The 20999-nt window shown below is 38.0% G+C and overlaps 2 protein-coding genes across 7 annotated transcripts in view; one reads left to right on the forward strand and one right to left on the reverse strand.

Moving 5' to 3' along the window:
• Nucleotides 1–115: 115 nt before the first annotated feature.
• sv2 (synaptic vesicle glycoprotein 2) lies at nucleotides 116–11716 on the forward strand. The gene is made up of 13 exons (XM_044357053.1): nucleotides 116–218; nucleotides 2208–2306; nucleotides 3017–3178; nucleotides 3962–4124; nucleotides 4464–4585; nucleotides 5453–5616; nucleotides 5712–5792; nucleotides 6111–6209; nucleotides 6416–6504; nucleotides 6836–6963; nucleotides 8527–8622; nucleotides 9783–9942; nucleotides 10305–11716. The coding sequence occupies exons 1-13, from the start codon at nucleotides 125–127 to the stop codon at nucleotides 10486–10488; spliced, it is 1641 nt and encodes a 546-aa protein (XP_044212988.1). The 5' UTR covers nucleotides 116–124; the 3' UTR covers nucleotides 10489–11716.
• A 309-nt stretch (nucleotides 11717–12025) lies between these two features.
• LOC122985998 (AP-3 complex subunit beta-2) overlaps nucleotides 12026–20999 on the reverse strand; it is a 51053-nt gene continuing 42079 nt past the window's right edge. For 3 of the 6 annotated variants that reach the window (XM_044357050.1, XM_044357047.1, XM_044357049.1), the window contains 4 exons: nucleotides 19643–19727; nucleotides 19227–19324; nucleotides 16101–16239; nucleotides 12026–15227 (listed from right to left, as the gene is read on the reverse strand). In XM_044357050.1, the coding sequence (XP_044212985.1) occupies nucleotides 15077–15227; nucleotides 16101–16239; nucleotides 19227–19324; nucleotides 19643–19727 (473 nt within the window). In that variant the 3' untranslated portion in view covers nucleotides 12026–15076. Of the gene's footprint in view, nucleotides 15270–16100; nucleotides 16240–19226; nucleotides 19325–19642; nucleotides 19728–20999 lie in introns of all 6 variants that reach the window. The other 3 variants (XM_044357046.1, XM_044357045.1, XM_044357048.1) reach the window with 1 other exon arrangement.

Below are 20999 nucleotides of genomic sequence, written 5' to 3' on the forward strand. Positions count from 1 at the left end.
GGGACAGACGCGGCGGTTGCAACAGTAACATGGACCTGCACAGGACAAGGGTGCAGTTGAGTAGTTAAAGTGCCTACACGGTGCCCATATTAGATACATCCGACTGTATTTTTTTTGGAGGGGGATGTCTCGTCACGCGCATACCGGAGACACGGAGGCGCGAGAGCCGCTTCTCACCGGGGACTACCTGCAGCCAGACGAGCTCGACTCAGATGAAGGTGAAGTTTTGCCACTCCATCACTTCACCTCTGTGCATTAACCGAGGTTTAACTCGTGTTTTATTTACTGTTCAGACACACAGAGAGCTACAATCTGGTCAGGTGTCCAACAGTCAGGTGTCCAGATGAACACTGAAACGTGTTTTTCTTGCTGTAATTATTCCCCCTGTTCATACTGGCCATTAAAAGATCCCTTCATGATGCACTTAGGAAAAAAAGTGTCTTTAACTCTCATCCTACCAATATATTTAACATACAGGGACTACAGACTGAAAAAACTACTGTGAAAAACAACCAAAACATCATTAGTTATGCAATTAATGTCATCTGAAAAAAATGATTATTATTACTGTAGGAAGGTTACAGTTAACTTGCAATTGTGCAAAACAGAAATAGATACATTTCTTTAATACAAATTGCAGTTTTCACCCCAAGTATAATCTTTCCACAAAGCCTTCTGCATTTAAATGCATTTTTGCACAAAATAATTGTGTGGATTTTGGCCTCCATCACTTACATTGAAAGAGCATTTGAAGGGGATCTTTTAATAGATAGTATGAACAGGATTAATGATTACAGTGAGGAAAACCTCTTCCACTGTTCATATGGACACCTAATCACATATGCACAGTAGCAAAATGTTACCAAGTACATTTACTTTAGTATTTCCATTTTCTGCTATTTAATACTTCCACTCCACTACATTTCAGAAGCAAATGTTGCACTTTTTACTCCACTATATTTATTTCACAGTCACAGTTACTAGTTACTTTTCAGATTAATATTTTAACATAAAACGTATGCCAGTCAGTTTTGTTATATGCATTGTTATAGTTTAGAGTATTTAACAGTATAAGGTGTTAATTAGCTCAACCGTGACAACATAAAAATGTTGCTTACATGTACACATCAATTAATCAGTTTTAATTTTAAAATAATATATACACATGTATGATGAATATAACACTCTAAAATGGGCCATTTTGCATAATTAGTATTTTTATTTTTGATACTTTAAGCGCATTTTGCACAATACTTATGTACTTTTACTTAAGTAGGCTTTTGAATGCAGGACTTTTACTTGTTATGAAGTATTTTTTCATTGTAGTATTGCTACTTTTTCTTAAGTAAAAGATCTGAGTACTTCTTCCACCACTGGGTATGCAGCATATTTTATCAAGGCAAGCACATCTCAAGGTCTTATTTTCAGGCTATCAGAAACATGTATTTACATTCTAGCTCCCCTCAAGTACAACACACACTAATAGAATAGAGCCATCAATTATTTTCTCAACTAATCATTATGTTTCTATAAAATGTCAGAAAGATACATCAAAGATAATCAGCATGTTATTATGTACGGCAAAGCAGCAAATCTATGTTAGAAACTGGAACCAGTGACATTTTGGCATTTTTCAACTCTTATGATTAATCAATGATCAAAATAGTTGTTAATTTTCTCCTCAGCTAATCATCTAATCAATTAATAGACTTAACTGTTTCAGCTCAGACACTATAGATAGTAACTTTATTATATTTTGTACCAAGGAAACAGAAACCAACCAGTCCTCCTAAACTAGAATACTTCCTGGCCCTTATTTTCTAATTTTCCAATTTAATTTGTGGTAATTTGATGAAACACAAGTTAATTTAGTCATTCATTTTTAGTTTGTGACTGCTTATTATTTTCTCGATTCATCTTTTGATCATTTAGACTGTGACTAGTTTTTTCTGACTAACAGTCCAATATTCAGTTTAATGTCATATATGACAAAGAGAAACAGCAAATCTTCACGTTTGAGAAGCTGGAACCAGAAAATGTGCTTGAAAAATTACTGATACAATGATACTATTATCAAAATAGTAGCCGATTAATTCATTTGATTAATCAATTCATGGACTAATTGCTGCTCACTGCTCTTCTTGTGTCTTGAGCTTCCATTTCACGTCACCTCTGTGTGTGTGTGTGTGTGTTTGGCTGTTTTCTAGGTGAAATAATTTTCGACAGGAGCGCCTCAAACATCACACATGATGCTGATGGAAGTTCACAAAGAAGATTAACATTTGAGGAAGCAGTAGAGGAAGCAGGTAATTCAGAGTTTTATGATACCATAGTTACTGTTGGCTGTTATTTATGTCCTGCTATTAAATGTCAGAAGTGAAATAATGCCTCTCTGTGTTTTCATTGTCTGAAGGGTTGTAAACTTTACAGCAATACAGCCAACAATCACAATGTTAGGTGACATTTTCAAAATGTCATTCACCTACATTATCATGAATGATTCAAGCTATGTTTCTGCCAAATTAGATTTGACAGTATCTTTAAAACTTGTATATCTTGACATGTTTTGTTCAGGATTTTAAATTTAAAAAAAATATTAAGAAATAATATGCTACCTTATGTGTTTAAATGGTAAACAGACTGCATTTATATAGCACTTTTCTAGCCTTGTCAAGCACTCAAAGTGCTTTGTAATACACACCAACATTCACACACACACTCACACACTGATGGCAGAGGCTACCATACAAGGTGCCAACCTGCTCATCAGGAGCGATACAGTGCTTCCTATCCAAACCGCCCCACAGTGATTCTGTGCTCACTCATTCAAACACACACTTACACGCCATCGGCCATCAACACACAGCCATCAGGAGGAATTTGGGGTTCACTATCTCAGGAGGGAGAGCGAGCTGTCTGCTGACCATATTGAGCGAAGCAGCGAGACATTACTGTCGAGACAGACAGTTGATTCTTTAAAGGATAACTCGTCTCTTTGTTCTGTGTCTGCTTACAGGTTTTGGTTTGTTCCACTGGCTGCTGCTGCTGGTGTGCGGCTGGGCCAATGCCAGCGACGCCATCGAGATTCTCTGTGTGTCTTTTCTCCTGCCAACGGCCCGCTGTGATCTGCTGCTGAGCTCCTCAGACATGGGCCTGCTGACTGCCAGTATTTTCCTCGGTGAATCACGCACAGTCATTTAATAATTCTCGTATTTAAGCAAGTAAATAAAATACCTGTGGATAAAACATTCAGAGCAACACCACGTCCCCAGAGAACAGTAATATCTCTGTCAAACCTCCATATCTTGAATGAGTCACAACACATATAAATTAATTTGTCTCAGTGGGATACTAACACTTAACATGATGGTGCAGTGTAGAGAGATTAACAGTTTAATTGTCAGTATAATAAAGGATTGCACAATGAAATGCAGTTGTAGCTCCCTCCACACTACACACAGAGAAAATGTAATAACAAATATTAAAATATTTAAACTGGGAAAAGGTAAAAACTATTTTATATTTACAAGGAATATACAGTTGTATATATACATATAAATAGTATATATACACACAAAGTAATTTTTTACAATATGTGAAAAATCATTGTATTATGCAAGTTATGCTGCAAAAAAAGCTTGAGGTATTAGTGGGAGTGAGGGTATTGTGAATGTAGTGGTATGGTCTATATGAAGACCAAAAATAACAGAATAGTTCAAAGTAAATTTCACAGATTCAGCAAAAAAAAAAAAATAAATAAAAACTGGAACTAAATAAACAATTAATGGTCTGAAATTAGTAAACCCACTCTGAAAACCAACCAAAACTAAACAGAAAGTAATTTATACAGTAATTAAAAAACATTTAAACCCCAATTTTACTGTCAGTGTCTATCTAATATAATCTAATCTTAAAAGCAAATGTGACTTTACTCATAGTCTTGTTGTTTCCTGTTTTCCAGGAATGATGGTGGGCGGCTACATGTGGGGATACTTGGCTGACCAGAGGGGGCGCCGCAAGGTCTTAGTCGTGTCCCTGACAGTGAACGGACTGTTCGGAGGTCTGTCCAGTATGGCTCCCTGGTTCTGGCTCTTCCTGTTGCTGCGGTTCATTAGCGGCGTCGGGTGAGGATGTGATTTGCTTAATTTTGCATTTTTCTGTTTACATGGTCGTCATTTAGTTGACACCCACACACTGAATGAAGTCAGTATCATTACTTAGAGACGCTATACTGTAACCAACAGGTATTTAGAAAAGGTTTTTATCTCCTCAACACCTGTATGGTCTTAATAAGTAATAGATAAATAAAATTACAAAAACAAGCAAATTCAAAGTTCTGGTCTTGTGACTTTTAAAAATTTGCCAGAACTGTGCTAAGATAAATCCGTTTGGTCCAATTCAACAAGATTTCTTCTTATAAGAAAACAGTTCAGGGATAAAAACTGTTTTGTTTCCCTCTGTAGGGTCGGCGGATCGATTCCTGTTATCTTCTCGTACTTCTCAGAGTTTATGCCCCGCCTGAGGAGAGGTGCGATGATCAGCGCTCTGGCCACCTTCTGGATGGCAGGAAACATCGTGGCTGCAGGTGGGAACAAACATGAATATGTGATCACGAGTTCCCCACTATGCAATGTCATGAATGTCTGTACAAAATGTCATGTCTATGCTATACAGAAGTGAAGTTTCACCCACTTTAAAGTCAGCCTCTGTTCCACTTTTCTATCTTTCTCATGTAGAGTCTCTTTCATTCATTGATCTAAAAAGCTGAAATATGATACAGGGGTTTCTGGACAGATTCTGAGATACAGTATAACAGTTAGAGATCGATGAATAGGCAATTCTGCAAGCGTCAAATAACATTTCCCCTGAATTTTAGCTGAAGATGTTCTGTCAAGGTCTCATTTTTTCCAATATAATTGAATTTAATACAGCTTTTTTATCCCTTTGAGGACAATTGTATTATGCAGCCACTCAGATCAACAGATACACAAAACAGCTGATAGGAAAGAAAGAAAAAATGATGTAAATCACAAAGCTAAAAACAATGAAATGCTCTAATCTTAAAAAAACAACTACATGTGGATTTGTTTAACAAATACATTCATAAATAATTATAAAAGCATTTAATAAGTGTTGCAGATACCACGTGTGCTAAATAAAAGCAAACAAAATTCCCCCAAATATCTTTAAAAACAAAGACATTTTGAGAAATTCTTGTTGATACAAAGGAACATATGTGTCTGTCTCTTATTTTCATTGTTCCAGCCAAAAAATGCGAAATCATCTGGTGAATTACAAGTTTGATCAGCTGCTTCTTTCCTCATAAACTCATACATGAAGGGATAAAAAATAACGGCAGGGGTTATTAAAATAAGAAAAAGTACATATTCTGAAATGGATCGTTTGAAGCACTGTGTGTTTAGTGAGTGAATGTTTGTGTTTTTGTCTGCAGGTCTGGCCTGGTTGGTGATTCCCAGAACCTGGGCACATTTCTCTCTGGGACGACTGGACTTCCAGAGCTGGAGAGTGTTTGTGGTGCTGTGCTCTGTCCCCAGCATCACCTCAGCCCTCCTCTTCAAGCTGCTCATGCCTGAAAGCCCCAAGTTCCTCATGGAGGTATTTTAACATCAGCCGAGTGCTCATGTTGCTTTCTCTTCTGAGCTGTCTTTAATATATATTGTATATATGTTTGTGATATATGTCTTTGCCAGGCGGGCCGGGAGAAAGAGGCGATCCATGTCTTCCGCTTGATGTTTGCGCTGAACATGTGGAGGAAAGGAAAAACTCTCCCGGTATGAACTAAATACTGTTTCTATATGCTAGTACATATCATTAGCACTGTTAGGTTTACAAATTTAATGTGTTTAGCTTAATTACTAATGCTGAAACATAGAAATGGTGTACAAATATACAACAACAGAGATGTAAATGACAACTATAAAAAAAAAAAAATCCTACAAACCAAAAAAATTGATATGAACTGAAGACACAACTGACATCATGGCCAAAAAAAATGTAAATGAATTTACAAAAATATTATATACAATATTGCTTCTATAATAACCTGTGATACTGTAAGTGTAATGACTCATTTTTGAACTCTTTTACAGGAATTTGGTTTGTGTACCAGCTCCAAGCAAAGAGGGAAACAGGATGAGACAAAAACTTGGAGCTCACATAAAGGGCGACTTGGCAGTATTGTTAAAAAGGTATCGTCACACATCCAGACAAATCATGACTCATCATCACATCTCAGACACTGAAAACAGCACATTTTTGGCATTTATTTGCTTAAAAAATGACTAAAACAATTAATCAATTATCAAAATAGTCAACTGACTTATCTATTAATCGACTAATTGTTGCAGCTTTTTATGTCACTGTAACTCTGAATCCTTTCTGCTCTGTCTTGCAGGGTTTGGTGCCTATTAAACAGATATTTGATGGTTCACTCAAATCCAGGAGCATCGTTCTGCTCATCATCTTCTACTGTATCTCTTTTGGGTGAGAAACCACATCTGTCTGTCTACATTCAGTCAGGAGCGTCTCTCTGTAGTGACACTGGAGCTCTTCTTTTGCTTTCTGTTATGCAGCCAGTGCGGATGGTGTCAAGCTTGGAAAAATACAAGTTCGAGGCTTAAATTTATCACTTGTGTTTTAACACTGCTGATGTGATAAATCTACACCGGGCAGCGCTGCAGCTTTAAATGGCAGCGGCAGCAGAGATAATCATTGCAAATATTTTATCACGTATATAATGTCAACCAGACATCATGTAACTTAACTACATGTAACTGTAACTTACTACTGTGTGTGTGTGTGTGTGTGTGTGTAGATACTACGGGCTGTGGATGTGGTTCCCAGAGCTCTTTGCGAGAATGGAGGACGGCGGCTCGCCCTGTGCCAACGTGTCCCGTCCGTCTCCACTCAGCGACCAAAACTGCTACCCAGTCAAGACAGCAGGTGTGTATCTGAGATGACGAAGATTTTATGCAAATCTTTATTGGCGTCAGCTTTCTACCGCTCAGCAAACACAGAACTGGACATGAACCGCAAATTTAGAGCTCGTCTTTTGAAGAGAAGCTGGAAAATTAGTCTAAAAGTAAGGTGCAGTTTGAGGTTAAGTTAAAATAAATTATTGCTAAATCATCTTTACCAGGCACCTGATAATGATTGTACTACAATTGTGTGTATTGTTACTTTGTCATTCTTTAAAATAACCTTTAATAATGTAAGTTACAGTAGTGTTAAACTTGCAGTACGGAACTTTTATATATAAATGAATGTCCTTGCAAACAAGTTCACACAATGCTGATTAAGCTTATCACCACCAGATAAATCCCTCTGTGTTTCACAGTATACATGTCCTGCGCTGGCTGTTTGGCCATTAATCATACAGCTCTTCTAGACTTTCCAAATGTTAATGAACCTAATGGATCAAATTCTAGTGAAACGAGTCATTTCGTCGGGGTTGTGTGACGCATAAAAAATAATTTATCCACTGTTTTGCAGCTGCAACAGTAGGTTACAGCCAGTGATGTACTGGCATGCTGGGGCAAATCCCAGTTGGCCGGTGGACCGTCAAAACATATCCATTTTCACCGGCCCTCTCTGTGTGCCGTCATTCAGGGTGTGCATGAGAGCATTCTGCATGCCTGTGTCAGGTAATTACAGCTGGACCTGTACTCTCACTGCCAGCAGGGGGAGACAAAAGTCCTGTACCCCAGCTTTAAAGTAGATAGTGCAAATATATTTTAGAGATTTTTAAAACAAATACTGCAGAGTGGAGTAGGGCTGCAACTAGCAATTACTTAAATTATCAATTAATCGTTTTGTTTATAAAATGTCTAAAAATAATTAAAAAATGCCTGTTCTAGTTTCTTAGAGCCCAAGGTGACGTCTTCAAATGTCTTGTTTTGTCCAATCAACAGCCCAAAACAAAGATATTCAGTTTACTGTCATGTACATTTGACACATAAAAGCTTCAAATTGTCACATTTGAGAAGCTGCAACTGGCAATTTTTGGCATTTTCCTTAACAAAATGACTAAAACAATAGTTCGACTCTCAAAATAGTTGCAGATTGATTTGCTGTTGATTGATTAATAGACTAATCATTGCAGCTCTACAGTGGAGCATAAAGGAAGTGAAGAGACAACAAAACAATGAACCAAGGCAAATTTAAGGGGTGACGTCCTATAAAAAGATATTTTTATTCTTTTTAATCATTTGTTTGCCTCAGTAAATGTTATTTTTCCAGCTGTTAGAGGAACTGCTTTGATATCTCACTTTTTTAATTCAGCTCTGACCCCAAAAGGCAAAGAGCACCAGCTCAGACGCAACCTGAACATTTATATTTGAGTGTATTGTGATTCTTCAGTGTGACGTTTGCGTGTCCTCCGTGTGTCTGTGTGAGTTTCCTCCCACAGTCCAAACACATCAAGTTCAGGTGAATTAGAGACTCTTAAGTGTGAACGTTTTCTTCATACGGTCCTCACTCACCTTCATGTGTCTTTCCTCCTGACAGTGTACATGGAGGGCTTCATCATCGCTGCATCAAATCTCCCGGGCAACATTTTCACTATTCTCATGATGGACGGCATCGGAGGAAAGGCTCTGCTGTGTGAGTCTTAGGTTTAGAAAATTGTGTTCCTCACTGGTTTAATTTACTGTCTTCCTCCCCAGGATCAATATTAACTATGATTTTATGTCAAGTTTCACTTTTACAATATTTGATCATGTATTTCTGATCCACACTGTGCTACTTTTGTTTTTATGTCTAATAATAATAATACAAAAAGTTCTTTGAATGTTTATCTGCGTTATTGGGAGGTAAAATACTTGCTAAAGGGAATCTCAGTTGTTTTGTTTAGGAAGGACATTTTCTCCACCTGGACATAAAGACTCCTGGTCACATCTTACTGCGACTCCTGTAATTAACAGAATATTAAATAATCTGTGATTGATGACAAATATCAAGACGCTTCTCCATTTTCACAGAAGACACATGTGCTAACGCTGGCTTCCTGTTACGTTTCATACTGATTTTAAAATTCTACTGATCATTTTTAAAATGTCCAATAGCTTCGCTCCACATCGTATCCAGGATTTATTTATTTATTTATTTATTTATTTATTTACTGCCTCCCTGCTATATGTGTCTGGTCATCGCTGAGATCAGTGGATGTGGCTCAGCTGGATTTTCCTTTTTCTCTGCCAGTGACCAACGGTTGCATCTTTACCATCTTTTTAATATCCACTTAAACATTGTTTTATAAGGAAGCGCTTATGAATTTAAAAATATTTTATCATCCCACTCTTGTTATTTTATATTTATAGATATATACACACTCACACAGTGTTTTAGGAACTCTGTTTTTATTTGCATTTGGGTTTTTCTTTCTTTTTCTGTTAAGCATTTTGTAACTTTGTTAGGAGAAGTGCTCTATAAATAAAGTTGATTATTATTATTTATCATGTAAACCAGCTAACTTGATCAGAACCTAACCAGATGTTTGTGAGGAGGAACTGCAGTGAAAAATATTCTATTGATTATAATTTTATTTGTCTGAATTTTTAGCATCATTTATATCAATGAGTCATCCAATCACCTGCGTTCTGTCAGTAAGGAGAATATCGCTGCACAACTGTCATCTAACTTCACCATTAATCAGCTGATAACCGACCACTGACCAATCAATAAATGCTTCAATCCTGCACTTAAGAATTGTTAAACTCGCTGTCTGACCTTAAATCTCTGCACCTCTCGGTTTGTGTCTCCAGCCTGCAGCCTGCTGGTGTCCAGTCTCAGTGTCTTCCTCATCTATGTGGTCCAGACTAAAGCCCAGAGTCTCGCCCTCTCCTGCGTGTTCAGCGGCGTGTCGGTGATCGCCTGGAACGCCCTGGACGTGGTGGGAACGGAGCTCTACCCGACCCAGCTACGGTAACTCATCTTAAAACTCAACCACGGATTAAGCAGGGTGGTTCAGGTTTCGCCATTAATCTGCATCCTTATTTTATAATAGCTCGCAAGGAGTCCCACAATAAATCTGAGTGGTCACATGATCATAAAAGGGATAAGAAAGAATTTTTTTCTGTCTTCTAATATTTGCTATTTTCCCTGTGAAATACTGAATATTATAATATATATATATATATATTAATATTATAATGTCTAAAATTCCTTCAAATGAAACAATCCAAGAAGAAATTCTCAAAATAAATCAGCAAGACTCTTCACAGTTAACATATTAAATGAGGTCTTTTTTTCAGTAAATAACCTGCTGTGTCTTTCTTTTCTTTCAGGTCCTCTGCTCTCGGTTTCTTCACAGGAGTGGGCCGAGTGGCGGCGATCATGGGTAACGTAGTGTTTGGTAACTTGGTGGACACAAACTGCGCCGTGCCGGTTCTGCTGGTGTCGGCTCTGCTGCTGACTGGAGGACTCGTAGCTCTCCTCCTTCCACAAACCAGACAGACAGAGCTCACCTGATCACTCGCGTTATTATACATGAATAAATGATTCGCACACGTCCTCCTAACATCCTCATGGAAGCAGACCGGAGGATCGCTGAATCGTATATATATATATCTGCTGTTCCTGCTTGTAGAGGATATTTGACTCCTGTGCCTTCTGTCATCTCTCTGTGCCTTTTTATGGTGCCAACAACAACAGAAAAAAAAGTCAAAGGACAGCAGGCTCTGTCCACCGCCAGGAATTATTATTCAGGAAAAGTGAGTAAGAATAGAAAGAAAGGCAGTCGTATTGTATGATGTGAGCTCATGAGAATTAAAATCCTTAACAGAAGAGAGTACGAACCGTCAAGAACACCTTTAAAAAGTTTCTCAGTCTTTAAGTTCTCCAAAAAAATTCAGATTCTCTTATTTTTAAGTGTTGAACACACAAAAATGTCCTTGAATTTCACTCTCACCTTGACCTTAAAAGGCTGTTTGATGCCTTTTAATGTGTCATGTCTTATTATCCGTTTACTCAGGCTCAGTGTTTTTCGTGTTGTGCTGTTAGAAGCAGTAAAGCTATGTATGAAAACACACGCTGCACATTCCAAAAACCTTCTGCTATACAATCATTTACTATTTATGATGCACAGATATTTAAAACTATCAGTGGCTGTAAGTTTAAGTTTGTAATATGTACGTTTGAAAAGGAAAAACTTTTGTGTTCTTAAAGGGGACATATCATGCACATTTCCAGGTCTATATTTATATTCTCGGGCTCTGTTAGAATATCTTTGCATGATTTACAGTTCACAAAACTCTTTATTTATCTTATACTGACCCTTTAGACGCAGCCTCTCGGTTCAGCCTGATATGTCTCCTTTAAAAAAGAAAAAAAAGAAGAAGTGTCCTTTTTTTGTAATCTAAATCATGTTTACGTCTATGCATTTCAAAGGCAATGCAGGATTATTTACTTTGCAAAACACTTTCCTGTAAAAAAAACTGAACCACATCACTTCAGTGCTCTAGTAGAAAACCAAAGACTTTCAGATCACAGTCATTGTAAAAAAAAAAAAAAAAAAAAAAAATACCAGAACAAGTTCAAATAAACTTTTATATCAGCCTGAGTGACCACATGACTGATGGGCTCATGTTTCCCGCCACTGCTTATGTAAAGGTGTCTTGTTTTCAGACAGGTTTCACATTACTCTGTGACTACTGAAGCAGTATTTTCTTTAAATAAAAGACTCATTTTGTTCATCTCAGCTGTGTCTGTCTGTCTGTTTTAGTGACAAATTAACCGTGTTCCCGTACAGCTCAGGTTTTATAAAAACTCACCAGATAATGAGGACTCACTCTGAAATGTTTTGATAGGTTCAGGGAAGCGTTTAAGAACATGTATTTGTTATTTTATAGTCGGCTGCAAAGAGGCCACGATTACAGCAGAAGTCCTTTTCCTGTGTTCTGCTCGTTCATTCATTTAATACAAGTGTCAGCGTGAGATTGAACAGCACTGCGGTCTGGTGGTTTTTCATCTTTCGGGACGCCTTGCAACAAAAAAAACACACAAAAGATTGTATCTGTATTTTTTATTTGTATAATAAATAAACTTGTAATACTTCAGGACCACATGTCACAACCACACACAGGGTATGATAAACCGTACTTTGGATTTTTGAAACAGAAAGCTGATGCAGATAAAAACAAACTTCCAGACAGACGCTCAGTGCGTGAATTATGACTCGGAGGAATAACGTGTTTCTCTGGAAGAAAACTCTCTGAGTGGATTCTTACTTTTTAAAATAGTATTTCTTACTCTTTACATTCTTCATCATGGCTGAAAACTACAGGTCTGTCTGTGGGGTTAAATAGTAAACGATGCAACAGGAACAAAAACGCAAAAATAAGTTCAGTCCACAGCTGCTCAGTTTGACTGCACCAAACTCCTTTTTGGTAAAACACAAACAATAAATAAATACACAGATATTATGTTAAACATAAGAAAGAAACGTGCAGCCACCGGGCACATGAGGGTTCATAACAAAAAAAAAAAAAAAAAAACAGAAGCCACATGAACTTCTGACCTGAAATCAAACATGTAAATAAAAATGAAAGGCATGAAAACAGTGAAACCTGAAAAATGAGATCAAGGTAACACTCAACTTGAAAGTTTTTGACATTTGATCTTAAGCACAGATTTAAACATAATTCAAAAATATAATTTATTGTCTAAACTAAACACCACATTCACATACAGTGAAAGTTGATTTATGAATTAGACTAAAATGACGCTACTGTCAGCATGTTTAGGAGACTATTTTGATCATTCTTTAGTCATTTTTTGAACAAAAATGCAAAAAAAAATGTGCGTGGAGATGTAACTCTGGGCTCTGGGAAACTGTGACGGGCATTTTTCACTTGTTTTTGACATTTTATGGACCAAACAATGAATCTCGTTATAGAAAAATAATCAGCAGATTAACTAAAAATTAAAATAATTGTTATTTGAAGCAATTTTTCAGAAACGTCAGACAAACAAATGATTCTCAAGTGTTTATTAGGGCTGCAATTTACGTTTATTTTCATTATCGATTCATCTGTGGATTATTTTATCAATTAATTGATTAGTTGTTTGGTCTGTATAATGTCAGAATATGGTGAAAAAATTCAATCGCTGTTTCCCAGGTGATGTCTTGACCCACGACTCAAAGATATTCAGTTTACTGTCACAAAGGACAAAAGAAACCAGAAAATATTCACATTTGAGAAGGTGGAACCAGAGAATTTGTACATTTTTTTCTTATAGATCAACTCCAAATGATTAATCGATAATCAACATAGTTGCCTATTAATTTAATAGTTGGCAACTAATGGATGAATCGACTGCAGCTCTAGTGTTTGTCTCTTGGGGGGGTTGATCATGTGCTTAAAGGACCTGTGTGTAGGATTTAGTGGCATCTAGCGGTGAGGTTGCAGATTGCAACCCTTCGCCCCCCCTCGCCATCACCCTCCCCTTCAAAACCTACAGTGGCTGCGAAAAACGCAAAAGGCCCTCTGTAGAGCCAGTGTTTGGTTTGTCCCTTCTGGGCTACTGTAGAAACATGGCGGTGCAACATGGTAGAGCACCAATAAATTCTACACACTGCACCTTTACGATCCTCCACAAAGATTTCAAGTCAAGTGTTACGAGAGTCAATGTTCAAAACAGCGAGTTAATGTTTGCCAGGTCAATATTGAGTGTCATCACACCCGCACACACACACACACACACTCACACACTCACACACACACACACACACACACACACACACCACACCTTATAGTAGTACTGTATTACATGTTGCAATACATACAGTAACATTTATACATTTTGACTTTTTATAAATGCCCCACTTACTGTGATGAACGTGTGCACTATGACGGCTACTGTAGGCAAATGGTAGAATTTGGGATGCAGATCGGGATCAGTGAGTTATTGATTATTAACATTTACTGCGTCAAAATGATTCAGTTACAGGTGCTCGTTGTCTCAGTCGAGCCTTCATGCCACATTCAAGTAATGACTGAAAATGACGTGATGAGAATTTACTAAACTGATCTTTCACCTGTTGCAGAATTTACACCTTTGTTTTCTATGACTTACAGTTTATTATCTACATTTTTTAATAGTCTGACAGCTGATAACTAACAAGCTATTTATTATAAATTGTGTTTTGACTTGTTAAAGAATAAGAATTACATCACTTATTCGGGCACCTCATTCTAATTAATTAAAAAACTCCTCTCAAGCAGATGTTTTGTTTGAAACTGTATTATTTCGAAGTGTTATTTTTTTCAGACTCTGACATGTTTGTAATAATCTGGTTCTCTCTCTGGTTGTGTGTGTTTTTTTTTATATTCTCATAACGTCACAGTAACAATGTTTAGAAATATCAACACAAGCTTCTCTTCCTTTGAGTTTTCCTCATGGAGGACGGAGCGGATGGAGTTTGCTCAGTTATAATCACGTGACCTAAGTAGGGACATTTTTGGTCACATTGTTACAGGTAATCGTATAATGAGGTTGCTGTGAACAGAGGGCTGATGTCATCTGTGTACATTCAGCCTCAGTCCAGACGACTGAGCGGCTCCATCTGCTGAGGAAGACCATGAGATGTGAGAAAGCAAAGGAAGTGGACCTTGTGTTGACCGTTTTTTTGTCAAGCTGCTGAAACTTGGAGCTCAAATCCTGTCGTGTTTTTGAACACTTATCTCTTATGGCTCCTCGAGGAAGGACAACATGTTGCTAAATAAGTATTTTTTGATTATATGTATAAAAAAAACATTAGAAAGCAGAGAGGGATTTCATATCAGGTCTGGCATAAATTGTGTCTGATTGTCATAAATACGTCGTACAGCTGTGGCATTCAGTGTTTCAAGGAGTAATTTCTAAAAGTGGCGGCTCTTAAACAAAACAACAAACTGGAATTAAACATTCTGGAAACTTCCTCACTGACACGGCGGACAGGAGAACGGAGTCTTGGACGGTATGTGCGAGGTGAGTGGAGTGGGGAGGTGGGGGGGAGGGGCGGGGGGGGGGGGGTGGGGGGGGGGGCAGCGGGGCAAAGGTCGGGCGCCGTCACGCGTCACTGCGTCAGAGCCAGGAGGATGTCTTTCACCAGCATGGTGCCGATCACCATTTTCTCACAGTTGACCGTCAGCTGGGCGGCACCTTCCTCTTTGGTCGCCACAGTGACCAACACCAAGCTGCCACTGGTGACCGTCCTGCCGGCGAACCTGTGGACAGGATGATCAGGAGGAGGAGGAGGAACAGGAGGACTGAAGTCAAAGCAGCAAAGATCGGAAGTAAAGACGAAATCGAAGAACAAAGGAGGGACAGACGTGTCAATCAAACACGAACAACTTCATGAACTATTTTACACAATAATGACTAACTGAGGCCTTTTAATCATCGACAGTATTCATGTTGCTGTGAAGAGAGAAGTGAAGTGATTCGAGCTGCTCTGATTTAAACCTGGAGGGATTTTGCATTTATGCATCTCGAAAAACTGTCCCGACAGGCCTGATATTGCCACAAAAATGGCCAAAATTATTTTTATAATGTGTTATATAAGGTGTTAAAATCAGCTCAGTATTAACTTAATGAACCTAAAGATTTGGACTTTTAACCCTGAAAGGCCAAAACTGCTGCATCACGTGTTCAATTTGACAAATTCTGACCAAACAGAAGTGGAAAATACTGACAACATTAATATTGGGATAATATGAGGAATATCTTGATGCTGACAGGTTCAGATATTTACTATTTAAACTCAAATATTTTATTTTAGTACATTACTAAAAAACTACATACATATTCTCGAGTATTTAAGAGCTCATAATGTGCTGAAATAGTTTTATTTTTATGACTTGTTTATTAATCCATTTATATCATTTCTGTTTTTGTGAGTAGCATTAAGGGACTACAAACTACATGTCGTTATACAACCTTGTGTTGTAAAATGATAATAAATGAATCTTGAATCTTGAATTCTCAGCATCTCAGTTACAATCCTGATTTGTTGCCTGTTGCATCCTGCGTCTGGTAAATAAAACACTTTCATCAACGCAGGAGATTTTTGGCGGGAAAGTTACGGCAGATCTCCTCACCTGCATTCCTTATCTGAACCGCAGGGGACTCTGCTGAGGTTGGCGGCGGCGGTAACCCTCTGGACGATGGCGTGTTCGTCCCGGCACTTCATGTCGAGGGTCAGCTTCTCCGTGATCTCATTCATACCCATCAGTTGACCTGTAGGGGGGGAGTGAGCAGAGCACTGGTCAAACTGGGAAGCTCTAAAGTTGGCTGCTGCTCATCTGCTTTCTCCCAGTAGCATAAAATGCAAAACAAGGATTAATAATACAAGAAAACAGGACAGGGTGCTGCTTGTATCAATAAAGACATATTTATATATTATTATATTTATATATTTTTCAGGATATCAACCAGCTACAGATATATACACTATTACACACAGATACTGTATATACTGTATGGCCTAACACTACAGTGATCTCTATGTGTATCACTACAGTCTTCTAGCCAATTGATGCTAACACATCAATTATTGCAAAATGCTACTAAAGCTTAAACTGGGATGTCCTGATGCTTCCCACTGAACACAGTCGTCAAGTGATTCAGTTCACAGCACAAAGAAGGCAAATTTATGCACAACCAGCCTGGTTTAATGCAGCTCTCTTCTTTCTCAGTAAACAATTATTTGGTGATTTGCAAGTACAAAGACATCTAGACCAGTGCTTCCCATACTTTTATAAATAACAGCACCACTTCATAGTGTTTGTTTTGTTGCTGCTTGCATTACAAAAAAAAAGTGGCTTTCACGTTCACAATTTTGGTTCTTTTTATATCTCAAGTTTGGTCGTCTCAGAGTGTCGAGGACTTAAATTTAATTTCTTAACTGTGACAAATCTTTACATCGCTTGTTTTGACTGCTGTGCATCTGTAAAAGGCTTATGTTTTGTTACTATGACAACCAGCAACCGTGAACTGTCTCATCACAAAATTGATTTTGATATTTCAGCTCTGATATGTTTGAAAAAACAATATAAAAATGTTAATGTTGTTTTTTTTATGTGGTGAAATGTTATGAAAGTTAATCATCTTTTAAAAAAATATGGAAATGGAAATGTATTTTGTGAACCGTTGCGTTAGAAGTCCAGGTTCAAACTGTGATTGATGATTAGTCGATTAATTTAGTAGCCTAAAACTTTGTCATATCTTTCATCATTTAACAGGCAAAAGTGAAAAACATCTCCAGCTTCTGAAATGTGAGGACTTACTGTCTATAAATTTATATTTGGACAGCTGATCGGACAAAACAAGCGATTTAAAGACACCATCTTGGGCTCTGGGACATTGAGATGAGCATCTTTTACACATTTTTAATAAATTGAACTGAATAAGAAGTGTAACACGTTATCACAACATCCATGGACCTTTGTTGCATGTTATAAAACTGTCTCTACACCTGCTTCCTGTCTCCCTGCACTTTCAACTCTTGAATAAAGGTGAAAAATGCCAAAAAAGTCACTTTAAAAGAAATATCCAAACAAAATTATCTGCAAATCAATTGAATGTTGTTCTGAGTTGCAGCCCTGGTCACTGAAAATCAAGATGTCTAAAAAAAAGATTGGATTTTCAACAACATTTATTCCAGTTTTAACCTTGATGTCTAGATGTGATTCAAACAGCAAATCACCAAATAATGAAACAATTCAGACAAAACAAATGCATCGCAACACTTCAGATTCCCCACATGGTCAGTGATTATCAGCAGTCTGAAAGCGAAGGTAACAGAAACATGAACACGATGAACATGATCGTCTGCTGCCCCGCTTTTGTTTATTTTATTTATTTCACACGATGCTGGACGAGTGAATCAAGATCAGTGGATGAGCATTTCCAGTCATTCCCGGTGGAGCAGAGTGTGAGCGGCCTCTATAAAGATGCAGGTTAAAGCACAGGTGAATCTGTCTGCAGCTACAGACCTGGAAGATGCAGCGAGTGTTGATTATCAAGGCAGGAAGAGGACGGGGGGAGACAGCGGGAGGAGGAAGGAGGAGGAGGGAGGAGGAGGGAGGAGGGAGGAGGAGGAGGAGGAGAGGGACTATGGGTTTGTGTGAGGTTGAGGTTTGCTAAAAGGCAGGTGGGCACACAGACGGCTGGGAACAACAAATCTATCAAAGCCAACTTACCTAGATTGTGTAATAGCGTCTCTATTGGGGACAGTACCAGGAGGGAGGAACCGTGGATACGACACATGTTTAAAGAGTCACTTTGAGCTCAAAACGCTCTCAGTGTTAGTCAGGATGTGAAATGAACTCCAGAAACATGCTGCTATAGTAAATATTGTCTGTTGCTGCTTCACCAAACACTTGGGTCATATTGATTTTTTTTTTTTAAAAAAACCTGGATTTTGATGTATTTTTGGTAGCCAGCACAGTTACTAAACAGTTATTTTTTCCTGCCCTGGTGTCCAAATGAAACTACTGAGCAGCAAACAGCTTAAAAGGCGATCAAGGCTCCCTGTTTAAATAAACAAACATCATGCAAAACTGTGATTATTCATGTGATTATGTATTGTTAATCGTTATGTCTGTTACCGGACGATGACAGAGGAATTAAAAATGTGACTAAACTTGCATAAATACACTGCATGAATGATGTCACCTGTCTAATTACAGGTGTTGCATTTATTTTAAGGTAAATACAACGTTATAGTTTCATTTTTATTGAAGCACTTTACATAAAATGTGTCTGCAGCTTCCATGAAAAGGACAAACTCTTAAAATAAATGCCGATGATGAGAAAATATCAATAGCCATGATGCATATTTTTTCATTACACTTATGACACAAAGGCACTCATCTCATCTTCTTCTGTGCTTTTTTTTAATCTGTTTGCCTAGTGTAGATTTTCATATTGAATGTGCAAATCGGACTCTTTGATAAACTAAGGTGTGGTATGTTTTCTCTGGAGTCACTGAATTGATTTGCGGAAACAAATCATGACGTTCAAATGCCTTTTTTAGCTAGAATACTTATTTACAGCAGCCTAAATCACTACTATTAGTCAGAGTCAACAGTTCAGAGCCATCGAGAGCAGATGCACAAAATAACGTCAGAATAACGATGTATTAGAGCGACGTAGGAAGAAAGGAAATACAGTATGGACATAGTAGCGAACATGGATGGTAGTCATCTCCTGTTATCACTCACCTTGCTCCTTTTTAAACTCATTCTCTGTCAGAAAAACAGGCTTCATCAGCTCTCCCACTGGCGGCTGGATCGACACGAAGAATTTCCTGGTGTGAGTGCTGAAAAAGCAGACAAACAGTTCTAAGGATTATTTTTCTAAAAGGGCAACGACATCCTTAACTACACTTGACTGCGTTTTGCTCTCCCCGATGCAGCACAGAGTACACATCCTGGTAGCACGAAGGTGAAACTGACTCTTAAAGTGTATTTCTCTTGACCCGCAAACACACACAAAACCAACAAGCCCGACCGAAGCAAGACTCAGCAGATTCATAAGTAATGGTTTGTTACAGCGTCACTTCTGTTTATATTTTCACCGAGCAGCAGGGTGTCGAAACAAGGGAGCGTGCGTGTTCAAAAAACAAGATGCTTCTCACCACAGCTGGAAATTCGCCGCTTGTGTTGAGTCACAGAAATCGATGCCCATCACAGCTGTGGCCGTCTCGCCTGCTGGCAGCAGCTCTGTCAACACAGACGGGGGAAAAATAAAACATCAGTGTCAACACAAGCACAAATAAAATGACGTAAACCTCTTCAGTCAGCAACTTAGGCGCTTTGATCTATGAGGAGTGACTCCTGCACTGCAGACCGTTCAGTGTGATTTACTGAAATATCTAAGCTAAGCCTTACAAATACTACATATTAATTCTGAATTAGGTGTTGAATACGTGATGTGTTCAAACTAGAAAAGAGACAAATTATGTATACTCCAAAAAAAAATCAGTATGGATCCAAAAATAGCTTAAAATCATCACTAAGTGAATTTAGATTTTGAGACTTATTGTGTACAAATAAGTCTGTAATGTTTTATATCAACTGATTCATTGTCTCTTTAATGGGAACCCACTTTGCAGCAGCTGTTAAAAATACAACAAAAATTACTAACATGTAACAGACAAATTACCATGAGAACATATGCACACTCAACAGAAGATTTGCAACATATTTCTGTTCTTGTATAAAGTGCATTTTCCCCTCCTCTTTCTTCCAGTTATATAAGATATTTGTCAGTTTTTCCATTAAGAAGATTTCTTCAACAATCATGAACACATTGGTAAAGCATTTTATTTCTCATGACCCCTGACCTTTACTCTTAAGCAACTCTTAAAGGGGACATATTATGCACCTTTCCAGGTTAATGTTTTTAATCTGTGCCTCTATTGGAATATATTTGCATGATTTACAGATTTATAAAAACTCCTTATTTATCTTATACTGGCTTTTTATGCCCCTCAGTTCAGCCTCTGTCTGAAACAAGCTGTTTTATCTCCTGTCTCTTTAAGGCCCTCCTCCTGATAAGCCCACTCTGTCCTGATCAGCTTCCAGAAGCTTCCTCAGGAGGCTACATAAACAAACAGTAGTAGTCTAATTTCACTTCTTTTTCTCATTCTTTAATACCAACCTCTCAAATACATCGGTATATGTTCGAGCCCAAATCTGATCTGAAATACTGGACATTGAGACCAACTCAAGGAACAACCTTAACAACAAAGTCTACGGAACGAGTGTGTGAATGATCTGACGTCAGTTCGATGGGGAAGTAGAGGTAACTTTCCAAACGGAGCGTTCAGAGCAGGTTGTAGCCCTGGTTTCTGACTTGCAGGACGCAAATTTTTACATACATTCACCTCAAGTTTTGGAACTTTGACCATGTTTACATCATAACAGTATATATGTAAGAGAAAATCACACAACAGTTTATCCCCGCTATTGGTAAAGCTATAAGAACAGGAC

Source organism: Thunnus albacares, chromosome 7 (assembly GCF_914725855.1).
Source record: "Thunnus albacares chromosome 7, fThuAlb1.1, whole genome shotgun sequence".
NCBI classification, from domain to species: domain Eukaryota; kingdom Metazoa; phylum Chordata; class Actinopteri; order Scombriformes; family Scombridae; genus Thunnus; species Thunnus albacares.

Bases quoted from the DNA above. Each gene is read 5' to 3' on its own strand.
- sv2 (XM_044357053.1), top strand. From the start codon at position 125: ATGTCTCGTCACGCGCATACCGGAGACACGGAGGCGCGAGAGCCGCTT. The intron at 5,617-5,711 runs GTATTTTAACAT...TGTCTTTGCCAG, and splicing joins GCCCCAAGTTCCTCATGGAG to GCGGGCCGGGAGAAAGAGGC. The intron at 6,210-6,415 runs GTATCGTCACAC...TCTGTCTTGCAG, and splicing joins TTGGCAGTATTGTTAAAAAG to GGTTTGGTGCCTATTAAACA.